This window comes from Rhizophagus irregularis, chromosome 11 (genome assembly GCF_026210795.1).
Source record: "Rhizophagus irregularis chromosome 11, complete sequence".
Lineage (NCBI taxonomy): Eukaryota > Fungi > Glomeromycota > Glomeromycetes > Glomerales > Glomeraceae > Rhizophagus > Rhizophagus irregularis.
Window position 1 is genome coordinate 664,659 of NC_089439.1, and position 17,159 is coordinate 681,817.

Genomic DNA, 17,159 nt, shown 5'->3' on the forward strand with positions numbered 1-17,159 from the left:
CGACCATGAGAATGCCCGTTCGATGTGGCAACTCTGTAAATTGATGACAGAGGGAATTGGAGGATCTCAACACTTTCTCTTCAAAATTAAAAACCAGGGCGGCGTGGCTGGTCGTGTTGCAAAGAGAGTTCTCAATACATTATGGGGAGCACTCTGCCAGAGGAAGCGTAATTACAAGACCCTTACCACAGATCAAACAGACCCATTTACATTTCCAGAGGGCCATACACTCGACTCTATCATACCGGTAGGATCTGACCAGTGGCGATTCCAGTTTACAAACCTGGGTAATCCCTTCAAAGATGAGTATCCTAGGATCGCCCCATTCTTATTAGCACGTGGTCGCAAAATCACATCTGAGGCAATTCAACTATACAAGGATAAAGTACGACGTATCCATACAGACGGATTTATTTTAGAAGAGCAGCCAGATAACCCTGCGCTTTTCACTTATCCAGAAAATGCAGATACAACTCTAAAGACTTTCAAGTTTGAAACCGCGGGATACTGCCATGTGAAAAATGCGAACAAGGTTATCTGGACATGATTGCTAAGAACTGGTAGGTTTATTTTTTACTGACATACCGTGATGGCATAATTGAATAAACCTATAGAACATGTAATCTTACGAGATACCCAAATGCAAAACACTGACGGATTAGGTAGACAAGACGACGAAAATTTCCACACGTGGGCTAGGCGCATTCAGAATGCTGTGCAATATTATGAGACTTGTAGTAGAATAGGTTTTCATAAGCGGCCACCTTATCCAAGGTCTCATCAAGATGTATATGCTTATATTGTACACATTAGGAGAATAGTATCACGACTACCAAATAGGTGGTACTGTACCTACTGTAAATCTTTTATTAATCGCGGATAGGGAAATGACGCTTTTATGGATCAAACAGTATGACTACATTTATATAGTTGCCTAAAGCATTTTAATTTCGACTATTATACTCATCATGCTGAAATGATCCAGAAAGCCTTTAGGAAATATATAGAAAGAAGGAACAATAAAGCAGCTAGGATCATCCAGAAAGTCGCTATTCCCTGGTTGTATAGACCAAACTCTCCATTGATACAAAAGGCTGAGCAACGCTTCTACTGCCTTGCAGTATCCCAAGTGTAAACCTCAAGGTTCATATTTATTTCTTCTCATTCGAACAAACAGGTAACTGAAGATTTATATTTTTTACAAAGTACAAGGAATCATGTCGACATATACCGAATTAGCAAGCATTGTTAACAGCACTGACAGCACTAGTGAGGAGGTTATTTACGAGGCATCGCGCATTCAGCCTAATGTTGTCTCAAACGAAACTGTTCTCAAAATTATCCACGCATTGAAAGACACTATAGTAGTCGCATTAGTATCTGGATTTAGCAAAACCAGCTACCTCATACAGGATCATGTGAAGTATATCAAGCGAATCCAGACGGCAAGGTCTCCTGTATCATACGTGAAATTTGTGGCCAGAAAACTCTTTCCAGATAATGTGGCATATACTGCTAAGATAGCAAAAATCCATGAATCATACAAGAATAAACAAGCTCTCCTAAATAAGCTTAAGGCCCTCTTCGAATTGTATTATAATAATGCGACTAAGGACTCATCAACCGGTTCCCCAAAGTGAGCTATTACTAAAAACGAGGCTTAGATATACCTTAGCAGAACTTCTTGCATAAGCGGCTCCTGCGGTCCTGCGATCCTATACGAATTTAGTTTATATTTTTTATCCATGTGTAATGGGACTACAGTAATTGAAGATAGCTATAGTATAAGTAACACAACATCATGTTGGACCGGTTACCAGTAGAAATATGGTGCTGAAAGTCTTAACTAGACAATAAAATTGTAATACTTGGAAAATTTTTAACATTAAAAAATAATATGAATTCAAAAAAAATAAACCGGTAATCTTATTCTCCAAAGTGAAATCTATTAAATTACTGATCCGATTTTTAAAAAATTGCCTACATAAAGAGTTATAAGCATTTAAACTTCAGTGATTTTCATATTATTTGTCCGAATTTGAAACAAATTTTGTCACGTGAATGCAATTTTATTGGCCAAAGATCATCATAATTTGAGCTGAAATTATGATAATTTGATGCCGGCCTGAATTATCATAATCAATTTTTCACGAGAGAAACAAGTGATCATGAGAAAATTTTTAGATTTTCACATGTAAATGAAAATGTTTTATTTGAATAAACTAACCATTTTTTTAAATGCCACGTAAAACAAAAAGGCAACTGCAAGTTAACAAAATACCTAGAAAAAAAGGACGTTACATATCCAGAGAAATTGAGATAGAGGCTGTTGAAGGTGAAAAATGGATAGATAATGAAAATATTAACGAGTGGGCAGAGGGTGAAATTGTTGAAGACCAGATAGAGGATGCGATAAATAATGATTGGACAAAAGATTTGGAAGAGTTTGAGAAAGTGGGAAAAAAGCTTATTACCGAAGTTCTTTCACTGGTAAAAAAATGGTCTATCCTACACATATCCTACACATATCTTACATATATCGGGTACTCAAAATGTAGAAAATCATACACAAATAATACACATATCATACACATATCGGGTACTTATATATATAGTATACCTATCAGGTACCTGATATATGTATGATATATATATTAGTACCCGATATGTGTATGATATGTGTATTATTTGTGTATGATTTTCTACATTTTAAGTACCCAATATGTGTAAGATATGTGTAGGATAAATCATTTTTTTACCAGTGTTTGTTGGTATGAAAAAGCTACCGGTAGTATCAGAGCAGCATACAATGGAACTTCAAGAACCACAGTCTGGAGGAACACAAAAAAAAGGAAGAGTTAGCACGTGATGCAAAAGAAATGAGGACTCTTGATACATTATTTAGAAGCACTGAAAAATCAACTAATATGCCCTTACCACAATCATTAAAACCACAATCTTTATCCCCATCTCCATTTTTATCTTTCGAAACTACACCAAATTCTTCTTTAATTTCCGATGAGATTACAAGTAATCTATATATATGTTGTGCCTCAGATCGATTCTTGCCTCAGATTGAAGCTCACGCACCTCACATTGAGATTGTCACCTGACGCACCTCATTTGAATCATTCAATAAAGTCTGTTATAAGTAAACTTTTTTTCTCATTAATTAAACCACTTTTTGTAACATAAACAAACTTGTGCACCATAATGAGTTACATGTTTCCTGAAATTTTTATGTAAATCCGATTTATATTGAAGTTTATATTTGTGTTTTATCTGAAAAATCATTAAATTTTAAGTCATTTTTCAAATGAAAAGATTTAATAAGTATGATTCCAATTAATCTGAAATTATAGGATTGTATACTTAAAATAATGATAAATAAGTTTACTTAGTACTTAAAAATACATTAAAATTGGAAATTTTGATGTTTAATTATAGCACATTTTTATTAGCAATTGAGGTGCGTCAGATGACAATCTCAATCTGAGGTGCGTGAGCTTCAATCTGAGGCAAGAATCGATCTGAGGCACAACATATACGTTTAGATGAAATAAATCAACAATGCACAGTAACAAAAAATGTAAAAATGAATAAAAATGTTTTTACCTATGACTATTTACGCATCTAAGTATACGCAGATATATACAGTTATTATTAGATAGTCAGGGTAAAATGGATGCCAGTAATCAGATTGCACAAACTGTGTGGAGCAAAGGTGATTATATTGCAAGATGTATTCGAAAATGGGGAGATCATTTTATAAAAACGGGAGAGCTTCTTATCCATCATCAAGGAAAACATACGAAACTAGAAAGTTTGCTAAATAATGAGGACTTTAAAGAAGAATGTCAAGCATGGTTACGACAACAAAAACCAGAGTCACGTACCCCTGGAAACCTGAAAGTGTATATTGAAGGAATGGTATTTCCTAAATTAACGGGCCATATCAAAAAAGATACAATTTCTGAGAAAACATGCCAAAACTACATGTATTTGTGGGGATATAAGTATGATGAAAGAAAAAAGGGGGTTTATTATGATGGGCATGAGCGACCAGATGTAATGAAATACAGAAAGGAATGGTTGAAAAGGATGTTTGAATATCAAAGGTTAATGAAAGATTTTGATGGTGATATGATGGATATAGTTTCAGAATCCCAACTTAAGCCAGGAGATAAAGAATTAGTTCAGATAACGCATGATGAATGCCATTTTTACGCAAATGATGGACAGCAGAGAATCTGGATGAGAGATGATGAAGATATCCTACGCTCAAAACACTAAGGATGCTCTATCATAGTTTCCGCCTTCCTTTGTTCATACCACGGGTTGCTACAATTATCTGATGAACAAATACGGAAAAATCCACACATTAAAAGTAAAGAAGCTTTCATTCTTCGTTCAGTACAAACAGATGGATATTGGAAATCGGAGTATATGCTGGATCAGGTAGGTCAAAAATTTATAGGCCTAAAGTTAGGAAATATGATAACAAACCTCTTTTACAAAAATTAGCTCGTGCATCATGCTATTCCGATTTTTGAGATATTGCACCCTGGTTGTGTTGGTGTATTTTGTTTTGACCAATCTATGAACCATAATGCAATGGCAGCTGATGCACTAATTGCGGTGAGAATGAATTTGAGTCCCAGAGGAGCACAACCCAAAATGCGTAATGGTTGGTACATCAATGAAAATGGAAAGAAACTTGTACATTTGATGGTATTTCCAGACAATCATAAACTAAAAGGAAAGCTAAAAGGTATCAAACATGTGCTTACAGAGCGTAATATTTAGCCAGAGAAGGGTATACGTTTGATGTGTGAGCAATGTTTTGGAAAACAAGATGATATTGATTCAGAAAGGCTAGATTGTTGTGCACGAAGAATAATGTCACTGCAACCAGATTTTTGTGAACAACGGTCAATATTGGAAGAGGCAATAATTAAAGCAGGACATATTTTTGAACGTTACCCAAAATTCCATTGTGAGTGTAACTTCATAGAACGATATTGGGGTTTTGCAAAACGGCATCAGCAAGTTTTAAACAGGCGTATAAAGTGTTGAAAAACACCATGTGTTGCTCAACGCCAAAAAATGTAGGGAAATGAACCCTTTGTCAATCAACACCACTTAAAAATGTTTAAAAACGTGTAAAACAACACCCATTTAAGTGTAAAGCTACACATAGTAAAACAACGATAGTTTAAAAACGCGTATACAATGTATAAAAACGCGTATATTGATATTAAAAACACGTATAGCAACGGTAGCAATGGTATTTTTTAGTCATCGTACGATAGTTAACTTTAATTGTAGTATTAGTAATTTATTAACATATATATTATTGTATATTATTAACGTGTATATTTTAAAATTTTTAAATTGTAAAACATTGTAAATTTATTTATAGAATACAGTACAATACAAATACAATATCTAATCATGTAAAATTGTAAAAATTCATCCTCTTGTTATAATTGGATTGCCGCGGATTTTTAAGCGATCAACGTACTAAAATTCCGTTGACATAGCGCCCCTGGTGACACAACCATAACAAGGTGGAAATATGAACTTTCCCTCGATAATTATATTAATATTATGCTCCTTCATGATAAAAATCAAAACCAAATCTCGTCGTATGTGTCTTAACAACATCAAGTGGTTTAATATTCACATTGAGGATTGAGGAATTATCTTCCATTATTCATTCGCTCAAGGGTCGAAATAACCATCAAGCTGACCTACAAAAGAAAAATCCAGAGCGCCGAAAAGAAAATCTAGGCCTACAAAAAAAGAGAAACGTTCAGTTAGAACGTTTCTTAAAGAATAAAATTAAAAAAAATAATTAAAAAAATGTAAGTTTCGAATATCGAAACTTACCATATCGGCATATCCAAGTCCCAAAGCCGAAAGAATCGATACCTACAAAAAGAAAAGAGAAAATTAAAAAAAAATAAAAAAAATAAAAATAAAAAACGTGTTTTATTCAAAACTTACTGATTCTTTGGGTTTTCCGTTCTTCAGAAGCCCACCCAAACCTATAAAAAAAAATACAAGAACGGTTAGTTAACCGTTCTTAATAATAAAAAAATAAAAAAAAAGTTAAGATTCGTACCATACCTTACGAATCTTTGGGTTTTCCGTTCTTGGGAAGCCCACCCGAACCTATAAAAGAAAAAGAAAGAACGGTTAGTAAACCGTTCATAATAATAAACAAAGAAAGAAAAAAATAAAGATTCTTACGAATCTTTGGGTTTTTCCGTTCTTGGGAAGCCCACCCGAACCTATAAAAGAAAAAAGAAAGGAACGGTTAGTAAACCGTTCCAAAATATTAAAAAAAAAATAAAAACCAAAATTCGTACTCGTACTTACGAATCTTGGTTCTCCCGTTTGTCCGAAGTCCACCCGAACCTATAAAAAGAAAGGAACGGTTATTAGTAACCGTTCATAATATTAAAAAAAAAAAATAAAAAAAACAAAACCAAGATTCGTATATACTTATGAATCTTGGTTCTTTTCCGTTCTTTGGAACCAGGAAGCTGCCCGAAACCTAAAAAATAGAAGTAAAGAACGGTTATTAGTAACCGTTCATAATATTTTTTTAAAAAAAAAAACAAAAAAAAACAAAACCAAGATTCGTATATACTTACGAATCTTGGTTCTTTTCCGTTCTTCAGAACCAGGAAGCCGCCCGAAACCTAAAAAAAGAAAAGAACGGTTATTAGTAACCGTTCATTAATAATATTAAAAAAAAAGAAAAAAAAATTAAACCAAGATTCGTACTTATCTTACGAATCTTGGTTTTCCGTTCTTCGGAACTCGGAAGCCCACCCGCTGACCTAAAAGAAGAAAGGAAAAAAAATGAAAAAAAAATTACGAAACGTTAATAAGCGTTTCGTTAAAAAATGTAATAAAAAAAATCGGAACGTTAGCCAACGTTCCGATTAAAGAAAAAAAATCAAAAAAAAAGTTTCGAAACGTTAAAAAACGTTTCGTTAAAAATGAAATACAAAAAAAATCGAACGTTAGCCAACGCTCCGATTAAGAAAAATAAAAAAAAAATGTATTTTCGAAACGTTAAAAAACGCTTCGTTAAAAAAAATGAAAAATAAAAAAATCGGAACGTTAGACAACGTTCCGATTAAAGAAGTTAAAAAAAAAGAATAAATGAAACGTTTTTCAACGTTTCGTTAAAAAAGTAAAATAAAAAAATAATCGGAACGCCAACGTTCGATTAAAAAAATTAAAAAAAAATTGTTTCTTTGAACGTTAAAAAACGTTCCGATTAAAAAAAAAAAAGAAAAAAAAATATTTTCGAAACGTTAAAAAACGTTTCGTTAAAAAATGAAAAATCGGAACGTTAACCAACGTTCCGATTAAAAAAAAATAAAACAAATATTTCGAAACGTTAAAAAACGTTTCGAAAATAATTTTAATGAAAAATCGGAACGTTAGCCAACGTTCCGATTAAAAAAATGAAAAAACAAATATTTCGGAACGCTAGACAACGTCCCGATTAAAAAAATAAAACAAATATTTCAAAACGTTAAAAAATGTTTCAAAATATTTTTAATGAAAAATCGGAATGTTAGCCAACGCTTCCGATTAAAGAATTTTTTAAAAAACAATATTTCGAACGCTTTTTCAATGTTCCGATTAAAAATGAAGTAAAAAAATTAATCGGAACGTTAGCCAACGTTCCGATTAAAAGAATTTAAAAAAAAATAATATTTTGGAACGTTTTTCAACGTTCCGATTAAAAATGAAATAAAAAAAATAATCGGAACGTTAGCCAATGTTCCGATTAAAAGAATTTTTAAAAAAAATATTTCGAAACGTTAAAAAATGTTTCGTTAAAAAATGAATAAATAGTTTCGCAACGTTTCGTTGCGAAACTCACCAAACTTTTTTCCGTAAAAGGCTCATATCTCCGGAATTAATGACCTTATATTACGGAATTTATCCACTTATTACATTTTCTGTGAATGGATCCGTGAAGGCTCATTTTTACGGAGTTTTTATAGAAATAACGGATAAAACTTTTATAAAGGAAAGGGGAGAAAGGGGAGAACGAAAGGGAAAAGAACGAAACAAAAGGGAAGGGGAGAAATAAAGGGTAATGGGAAAATGAAAGGGAAGGGGAGAACGAAGGGGAGAACGAAGGGGTAATGGGAAAACGAAAGGGAAGGGGAGAACGAAGAAAAGCAAAAAAAAATTAAGCTTTGCTAAAAAAAGCTTAATTTCTTTTTTTGCTATACCGCAGTCCGCAGCGGTAATCCAGTATCACGTGATATATGTGATATAGAGTACGGCCATTATAGTATTGACGAAATGATTTTTTTTTAAATACTAATTTTAATAAATGTATATTATACTTAAATTAAATAGTACAGTGGTTAGATCGTGAGATATGATATTGTAAGTTGAGGTAACCGGTTCGGTTCCTAAGGTGAGTAAAAATAAATAAATAAATATAATTTAATTAAAATATACACATGTAATCATATATATGCATTAATATACAGTGCGTTGAACAACAATGCATAATGTGTTGCACTACAAATTAGAGTTGAACGACGCGTATATTAACATTATGCGCTGATATACTCTAATATATGGGTGTTGATTAATATTGTTAATCATGTTGAACAACTAGCTGGTGTTGATCAACGCGTATACTGGTGTGAATCAACGCTTTTCAAACTTGCTGATGGGAAAACAAGACGGTTATGCAATTATAATTATAATGACTTATTATTGCAGGTTCCAGAAGTTCTTATTAGTGTTCCTGTAACAACCATTCATAAATTTGCACGCAAATCATGGAGATATATGGATGCATACAATAAAGGGTTGGAAGGTAGGACCGCTGAATGGGCTGTTAGTAAATATAAGTCACATCGTCGGTTACCTGACAATATTGAAAAAATAATGGATGATTTAGATAATACGTAAGTGATAATAATAAAGTCATTAATTAATACATACTTTACATACTTAATTGCTGGCTTTGCATTACTGAAAAATGTTATTCAAAATGAAATAAAATAAAACGCGTAACACTTTTTTTCAGTTAACATTTTTTGCATACTGTAAGTGTGACATATCGTGGTACCGATAAGCCGCCAGTGTGAAAATTTATCAAAAATCTCAGATTTTTATTGGCTGATTTCCAAACACGTGATTAAGGGTCAGTTCCAAAAAAAATTGAAACAAAATCACATGATTGTCAAGTTAAGACTTCCGGCACCATAGTCAAATGCATTGTCACAAAGATCCTGGATACTGACCTTATTGCAGCGAGTAAGGTAGATAGCGTGTGGTGGCAGGAGGTTCGTCAAGAGGCATATAAGAGGTGGAAAAATTATGCCACTACGATCGGGAATATGTACTGGGAAATCTGAGCTCTCAGAAATCAGTATGTAGAAGGGAATATTGACTGGATAACTTTTGAAGATGTACACGACTTCTATAAAAGATGGATGGACTGCCTTACCAAGAATCAGCTTTATATTATGGAGAAAATGCTTAGGAATGGGATGGTCGTGGACCCCTAAGAGAGGCAAACTATAGAGTATGCATTAAGTGAACAAAGATGGGGAGGCAATCCTTGGGGACTGGACTGGGAGTGGAACGAATGGACTCAACAGGAGTAAGCATTTTGTACTTACAGATTTATATTTTTTATATTATAAGTGTAAATCCGCCTGACACCTCCCGGACGTCCGTTGGATGTCACGTGTATAGATCCGGCCGGCATTACCGCGTAATCCCGAATTACCAAAAAAGGAAATTTATGTTACACAAAATTCCAACCGCATTTTTACCAAAATAAATTTTTGTGGAACGGGTATCGCCCAAAAAGGAAATGATCTACGTACCGCATGAAATCACGTGACACTCTACACATTTGTTATTTACCAGGGACGATGATTTTTTGTGATCACAGAATTTCACAGAAAATCACAAAATTTGGCTATAAAATGTTGATAATTTTCAAGTTTTTGGCCTGATTTAGGATTTGAAATTATTATAATTCCGGCAGACACTAAATTTGGCCAGAATTTACGAATCGTAATGTTGGCCAACCTGGCATAATTCTGGCCAAATCACAAAATTTCACAAAATTTACTTTTATCACACACAAAATTTACTTTATACCGCCACAAAAAATCATCGTCCCTGTTATTTACCCCTTTTATAATTAAAATTCCACCCCCACGTGACCGGTGACATTTAAAGGGATGTGAAAAAAATAATTTTATGAAGCAAAAAAAAACTAAGTCCCTCAGATAAATATAAACAGTGAAAACGCGTTGGGGTGTGATGCCGGTGATGAATTTTACAAAATCACGTGGGGTGGAAAAAGTAACGGTGATACTGGGAAGCTCACATTTGTTATCTTCCCCAGGTATCACCGACACTTTTTCCACCCCCACGTGATTTTGTAATATTCATCACTGGCATCACACCCCACCGCGTTTCACTGTTTATATTTATCTGAGGAACTTAGTTTTTTTTGCTTCACAAAATTATTTTTTTCACATCCCTTTAAATGTCACCGGTCACATGGGGTGGAATTTTAATTATAAAAGTGTCGGTGATACTGGGGTAAATCACATTTGTTCAGGGTATCACGTGACATGAACTCCGTTCACATTTTCTGTAAAAAATTCCATGGTTTTTCCATGAATGCATTTTAGGCCAATAATCCAATAACTTATTCATCAGGTATCCTTGTATTTTTTGACAAGGACTGATGACCATGTAACTTTATCATCAGGTATCCTCGTGTTTCTCGACAAGGACTGATGATGATGATCGTACTTTCTCCCCCGTTGGGCTCTGCCCATTTTTTCCCATGAAGTTATGGATGAAAAATATGAGGATTTTTTGCCTTGAGTGATAGTAAAAGGACTTTTCGATGTTATATGAAGTTATTACTGAGGTCTTTAGTTTCGCCCGAACTCCTTACGGCTTATATTGAGTTAGGACCATTATTATGAGTCTTGGAGTTACCAATAATACTGTAAGATGGCAGTTCCATACGAACGTTCCCCTGGGCTTTCTGAAAGGTTGAAAAGTAGTGCGTCTTGGTTCCTACGCCTTTAAAGTCTAACTGGCCAAGTGGTTCGCAGGCCGGACCGGTATTTCTTGGAAGGAGCTCCTGACCAACGTATTTCTTGCTAGTTGATGTTGTTAACTGGGGAGTTAGTCTTCTAAAATAAGGAGACGGAGTTGAGGTGTATGTTTGGTGAATTTTACTCAGGTTTTTCTCATTGCACTTCGAGTTTTCCTGAGGTTTATGTCTTTATTTTTTGCTTTTTGTTTTTCTTGGTCACTTTTTTCGGTGTAACCTTATTTTCTTTGGGGGGTGGGGGGATACTGGAAAATTTGATCGTCATGGTGGCTTGGTGTTACAATTTTCAAAATCGATCATCATTGGGGTGATAAGGGGGGTGACAGGTTGGGTACCGCAGTTTTTGTAGTATGCTGATCAAGGTGGTCACATGATGGACTATCATTGGATTGACTTATCTAGGTAGATCTTAGGTCGATGGATTGTTCGCAATGAGGTGGGTGTCCTCCGTTTGGGATCGTTCGAAATGAGGTGAGTGTCCCTTCGGGATTGCATGACACTAAAAAGTTCCCCATCGGCTGAACTGCATGACACTAAAAAGTTCCCAGAGGTCTTTGTGAAATAGGTTTGTTATCCATAGTATGTAGTCAAATAGGGGAAATTGAATTTTAGGCATTTTTGATAGTGCTAATGGTAGCTCAGAGGTTCTTTACCGATTCTAGGAGTGGGTACGGCGCTGGATGGGTTACGTATAGCATAGTCAACTTTACTCATTTTGAGATATATTTGGGGGGAGTAGCCGTAGTTATTTATATAGAGAGGGTGGAGTTTTTAATCTTAGCTTTTCTTATTTGTAATTTCGGAAGATTATTTGTTCTTTGTTTTTCTATTAGTTCTGCACTTGTTGCGGTACTTTTTAGATCACTCTGTGTTTCTCTAAAGTTACTTCAGCATTAATTAATAAAATTCAAGCTCATGCTATGTTTACCTCGACAAGGACTGATGATTGATGATCATCGTACTTTCTCTCCCGTTGGGCTTTGCCCATTTTTTCCCATGAAGTTATGGATGAAAAATATGAGGATTTTTTGCCTTGAGTGATAGTAAAAGGACTTTTCAATGTTATATGAAGTTATTACCGAGGTCTTTAGTTTCGCCCGAACTCCTTACAGCTTATATTGAGTTAGGACCGTTATCATGAGTCTTGAAGTTACCAATAATACTGTAAGATGGCAGTTCTATACGAACGTTCCCCTGGGCTTTCTGAAAGGTTGAAAAGTAGTGCGTCTTGGTTCTTACGCCTTTAAAGTCTAACTGGCCAAGTGGTTCGCAGGCCGGACCGGTATTTCTTGGAAGGAGCTCCTGACCAACATATTTCTTGCTAGTTGATGTTGTTAACTGGGGAGTTAGTCTTCTAAAATAAGGAGATGGAGTTGAGGTGTATGCTTGGTGTTTTTTACTCAGGTTTTTCTCATTGCACTTTGAGTTTTCCTGAGGTTTATGTCTTTATTTTTTGCTTTTTTTTTTCTTGGTCACTTTTTTCAGTGTAACCTTATTTTCTTTGGGGGGTGGGGAGATACTGGAAAATTTGATCGTTATGGTGGCTTGGTGTTACTAATTTTCAAAATCGATGATCATCCGGGTGATAAGTGGGGTGACAGGTTGGGTACCGCAGTTTTTGTAGTATGCCGATCAAGGTGGTCACATGATGGACTATCATTGGATTGACTTATCTAGGTAGATCTTAGGTCGATGGATTGTTCGCAATGAGGTGGATGTCCTCCGTTTGGGATCGTTCGAAATGAGGTGGGTGTCCCTTCGGGAATTGCACGACACTAAAAAGTTTCCCATCAGCTGGACTGCACGACACTAAAAAGTTTCCAGAGGTCTTTGTGAAATAGGTTTGTTATCCATAGTATGTAGTCAAATAAGGGAAATTGAATTTTATGCGTTTCTGATAGTGCTAATGGTAGCTCAGAGGTTCTTTACCGATTCTAGGAGTGGGTACGGCACTGGATGGGTTACGTATAGCATAGTCGACTTTACCCATTTTGAGATATATTTGGGGGGAGTAGCCGTAGTTATTTATATAGAGAGGGTGGGGTTTTTAATCTTAGTTTTCTTATATGTAATTTTGGAAGATTATTTGTTCTTTGTTTTTCTATTAGTTCTGCACTTGTTGCAGTGCTTTTTAGATCACTCTATGTTTCTCTAAAGTCACTTCGGCATTAATTAATAAAATTCAAGCTCAAGCTATGTTTACCTCGACAAGGACTGATGATAAGGATCTGCCTACTCTTACCACCGATCCATTGACCAAAAATTTTTGAAAAGAAAATTTTATATATTTTATATATCTTCGTACTAACAACTCTTATATTTTACCCTACTCATACCTTCTAACATGTCTAAAAACCTTGCTAGAAGAGGTGGCGGCAGCTATAATCCTAATAGCAATAGGGCTCACAGGTAAAACGCTGACCAATTGGGTATCTACCCGATTGGTAACTTTTTTTTTGATCAGTCACCTGATTTATTCAATAGTTAGAAATTGGTGTACACTTCGATCAGATATCAATCAGATTAATACCCGATTGATAACTATCTTTTAGTTTAAATTTACCGATTGATAACTATCGTTTAGTTTAATTTACCGATTGCTCTCTTTAAAACAAATAGTGACCGATTGTTAGTAATTTATAAATTTAAAACAAATTGTAATCCGATTGGTAGTAAATTATAAATTTATTTATCAGATAACTTATTTTAAACGTAAATGAACTCTGTTTTATTACAAATGAAATTGTCTATTAATTGGTATGACTGCCATATAAGTAGTTGGATTTCATGTGCCAACTGTAAATTTGCTAGGTAAGAATCGACTGTATATGTTATGAATTGGCATGATGGCATCTCTAGATAATTCGTGGAAATCATATTTCCACAATTCAACATTGCAACTTTTATCATCCCAATTGCCGATTCTGCAATGAAACCTTATTTTCTCATTTGGTGCCCATAAATACCAGTTGACAAAAGCGAGCCGATGCGTCTTAGAACCGATTGGCAGCTGAACTGTATGCTCGAAATAATACTGAATATGATTAGGGTAAATGTCTATAGATTCATCATCCTGTATAAATTTGGCCAGAATATATGAACTTCTTTGATATCAGGGTGCACTTTTTGACCCAAAAATTTCGGCAGCAATCCAAATACGACTAAACTGGGTTACGATTGGCAATACAACGATTGATTGATTGGAATCTCCTGATGATAAATCACGCACTCGAAGTTAAATCAGCAATTGATGTAAAATTCCAATCGTATATATCATTATAATATTTCACCAATAGTTCATATGTGGCATTTGATAACGATACTCGATTTCTTGGAGTAAGCATCTCTCCCGGAAATTCTTCGCTACCAGTAGTAAATAATCTTGGCAACATTCAACGATGTGGAGAGATAAATGGATATTTGGAGTTATTTTCTCCTGTCCGTAATTTTCCTCAATTAAACGAGCTACTTGGTGCAGTCGGTAATGAGCTTCGAGCAGTGCACTTTTGTTAACAATTTGACAAACAAGTAAAGTACAGGCTCTTACAAAATTTGCTAAAATTTTCCGACCAGCCTCGTCCAAAAGATTCCATATAATCGGTGTTGCATAAATCATAATAAACGACCTCCATTGATCAGCTGTATATCCAGAAAATCCTTCTCCGGTTGCTATTTTAGAAGGTATCCTTCCTAAATCAACCAGAACTTGGATCTTTTTTGCTCTTTTTTCCATCAATTTAAGATGGGTTTTTGTTATTTTCCCGCCATCTATCCACAACCTTTTCACGATCCAATACGCGATTTCCAAAAATAAATTATGCATTGGATCAACCACAAGAAATCTGATCGGGTTGAAATACGGCAATCTTAACAACTCTGACCAATGTACGTGAGTTTCAGAAACATGTTTTTTTCTTTCGTACTTAGATTTACACAACCGCTAATGTTCGGCATTGCGTCGATGTTCATTTAGATCTATTTGCACGAACCACTCAGTCATGTCATCAAACCCTCTGTAATTAAGCTTTCTTCCGCTGATGTTAGCTATTTTATAGCATCGATGGCAGCCAACTAATGCTGAAATATGACCGCATAATTTTCTAGCAGCCAGTTGTCATTGCTGCAGCAAATTACTGCCATCTGGATTCTTTTACCAGTTGGATGCAAATCGGTAGAAAGTAAATCAACACCATCCCAGAATTCTAATAATTCGTCAACAATTGGACTAAGATAATGATTTATCTTGTGTAATTTTACCTCTTCCGGTCCTGGTAAAAGTCCAAGATATAGCATGTTTTCTCATTTAAATCTAATATTACGGGAAGATTACATATGACTCCATAGATAACACCAGAGCTGTAAGCTGAAGAATTAAATGGTTGGAACCAGTCTAAATTAATCATGATCCCAAGATTAGAATCGGCTGTCTCATTTGTAAAAAATTGAGTATCCAGGTTGTCTAGAGAAGATGGAAATGTTTTCCATACTTTTCCATCATAAATATCGGTATATAAATTTGCTATATTAACCCAATTTGTCCATTTTTGAAGTGACTCTACAAAACCCGGGCGCTGATACATTGATATTATTTGGGTCTTTAGAGAAAGTACCGGAAATAACATTTTAGGTTTTCTGGCAAATCCCTTAACTATCGGGACCTTATTTGTTAATTTTGCTCTGCAAGCTTATCTTTTGCTGTGCTTTGGATGATTCGGAAACTCCACATGGATACATCTGAACTCTACATTTTGATTTTGTGTCAAAATTTCTGAAACTTTATATAAAGAGTATTACAATCTGGACATACTACGTATGTCTTTTCTTGCTTAACGATCTTTAAAAGTTTTTTCGCCAAATAAGATGATGTAGGGAATCTTTCAAATCGTCGTTTATCAGCATCCGATAAAACTATCTTAAAAAATTTAATAAGTTTATCGATGTCGACATCAGGAAGACGAAATCTTGCCTGATATTTGAATATCCACAAAAGTATCCACGAATCGTTAAAGTCAATGTTTGTGTCAAGATTTCTAAGATCTGATTCATAATTATAGTCATCAAAATCGGGAGCTGTAAATTGTTCGATCGGAACTTCATCTTTACTTAAACCACAGTCATCATCTCCAGATACCTCAGAAGCCTTATCATCATCTTCTGTCAAGGATTCGTTATCGTCATTTTCTGTTAAAGACCTGTCGGTCAAAGAACCATCACTATCAACGTCATCAGGAATCATATTGTCAATCTTATTGGTACGCTTTCGTCTTCCTGGTCTCTCTGGCATTGGTTTATTATCGCTTAGAGGTTATTCATCATCATCATCTGATGAATATTCTACCGCTCTAATTCTTCTTTTTCCTTTTTCATCGGGAGATTCATCACCATCATCACCATCATCATCATCATCGCCAACATCATCATCTGATGTATTCTCTACCACTCTAATTCTTTTTTTTCCTTTTTCATCTGGAGATGATTCTACACTATACAGTTCGTTCCTGGTACCTTTTAGTTTTGAAGAACTCTGAGATCCAGAAGCAATTGTTTGAAGTCGGTTAACTTCTTCTTGATGTCTTCTGAATGTTCTGGGATCCACTAACTTACCACCACCACAATGCAACAAACAATTGCATTCAACAAATTTTCTAGTTTTAGGTGCACTATCAGTAACTTTCGTACGATCTTTATTAATGCGATTTTTCTTTGATTTTGTCATCTTCAATCTGTCAATTTGTAATCAAAGTTTCCTCAAAATACATCAATCAGTTAGTTCGCAAGAGAATTTGATCAATTGGCTTTGCGATTAATTATTGTATACATCAGAATTGAATTGTGCGAATATTACCACAATTAGATAAATTAAACTATTTATTTTAATCAGTTAATAAAGAGATTGCGAAAATTGATACAATTTATTTCTAAATATGTCAATTGATTTATTTTTTTATTTTTAAATATATCAATAGTATATAATTTATTAATCTTGCGAAAATTTGATACAATTTAT

The 17,159-nt window shown here is 34.6% G+C and overlaps 7 protein-coding genes across 7 annotated transcripts; 5 read left to right on the forward strand and 2 right to left on the reverse strand.

Moving 5' to 3' along the window:
- Positions 1–43: 43 nt before the first annotated feature.
- On the forward strand, positions 44–547 carry OCT59_002690 (uncharacterized protein; the record flags this gene model as incomplete). Its single annotated transcript, XM_066145089.1, has 1 exon — positions 44–547. One exon carries the CDS (start codon positions 44–46, stop codon positions 545–547), a length of 504 nt encoding a protein of 167 aa, XP_065995841.1.
- A 670-nt stretch (positions 548–1,217) lies between these two features.
- Positions 1,218–1,640, forward strand: OCT59_002691 (uncharacterized protein; the record flags this gene model as incomplete). The annotated part of the gene is made up of 1 exon (XM_025328917.2): positions 1,218–1,640. One exon carries the CDS (start codon positions 1,218–1,220, stop codon positions 1,638–1,640), a length of 423 nt encoding a protein of 140 aa, XP_025164645.2.
- A 598-nt stretch (positions 1,641–2,238) lies between these two features.
- OCT59_002692 (uncharacterized protein) lies at positions 2,239–2,869 on the forward strand (the record flags this gene model as incomplete). The annotated part of the gene is made up of 2 exons (XM_066145090.1): positions 2,239–2,490; positions 2,783–2,869. 2 exons carry the CDS (start codon positions 2,239–2,241, stop codon positions 2,867–2,869), a joined length of 339 nt encoding a protein of 112 aa, XP_065995842.1.
- An 812-nt stretch (positions 2,870–3,681) lies between these two features.
- On the forward strand, positions 3,682–4,293 carry OCT59_002693 (uncharacterized protein; the record flags this gene model as incomplete). Its single annotated transcript, XM_066145091.1, has 1 exon — positions 3,682–4,293. The coding sequence occupies one exon, from the start codon at positions 3,682–3,684 to the stop codon at positions 4,291–4,293; it is 612 nt and encodes a 203-aa protein (XP_065995843.1).
- Positions 4,294–4,446: 153 nt separating this feature from the next.
- OCT59_002694 (uncharacterized protein) lies at positions 4,447–5,076 on the forward strand (the record flags this gene model as incomplete). Its single annotated transcript, XM_066145092.1, has 3 exons — positions 4,447–4,458; positions 4,525–4,731; positions 4,807–5,076. 3 exons carry the CDS (start codon positions 4,447–4,449, stop codon positions 5,074–5,076), a joined length of 489 nt encoding a protein of 162 aa, XP_065995844.1.
- A 10,742-nt stretch (positions 5,077–15,818) lies between these two features.
- Positions 15,819–16,436, reverse strand: OCT59_002695 (uncharacterized protein; the record flags this gene model as incomplete). The annotated part of the gene is made up of 2 exons (XM_066145093.1): positions 15,819–15,893; positions 15,960–16,436. The coding sequence occupies 2 exons, from the start codon at positions 16,434–16,436 to the stop codon at positions 15,819–15,821; spliced, it is 552 nt and encodes a 183-aa protein (XP_065995845.1).
- A 21-nt stretch (positions 16,437–16,457) lies between these two features.
- Positions 16,458–16,868, reverse strand: OCT59_002696 (uncharacterized protein; the record flags this gene model as incomplete). The annotated part of the gene is made up of 1 exon (XM_066145094.1): positions 16,458–16,868. The coding sequence occupies one exon, from the start codon at positions 16,866–16,868 to the stop codon at positions 16,458–16,460; it is 411 nt and encodes a 136-aa protein (XP_065995846.1).
- Between the last annotated feature and the right edge of the window lie 291 nt (positions 16,869–17,159).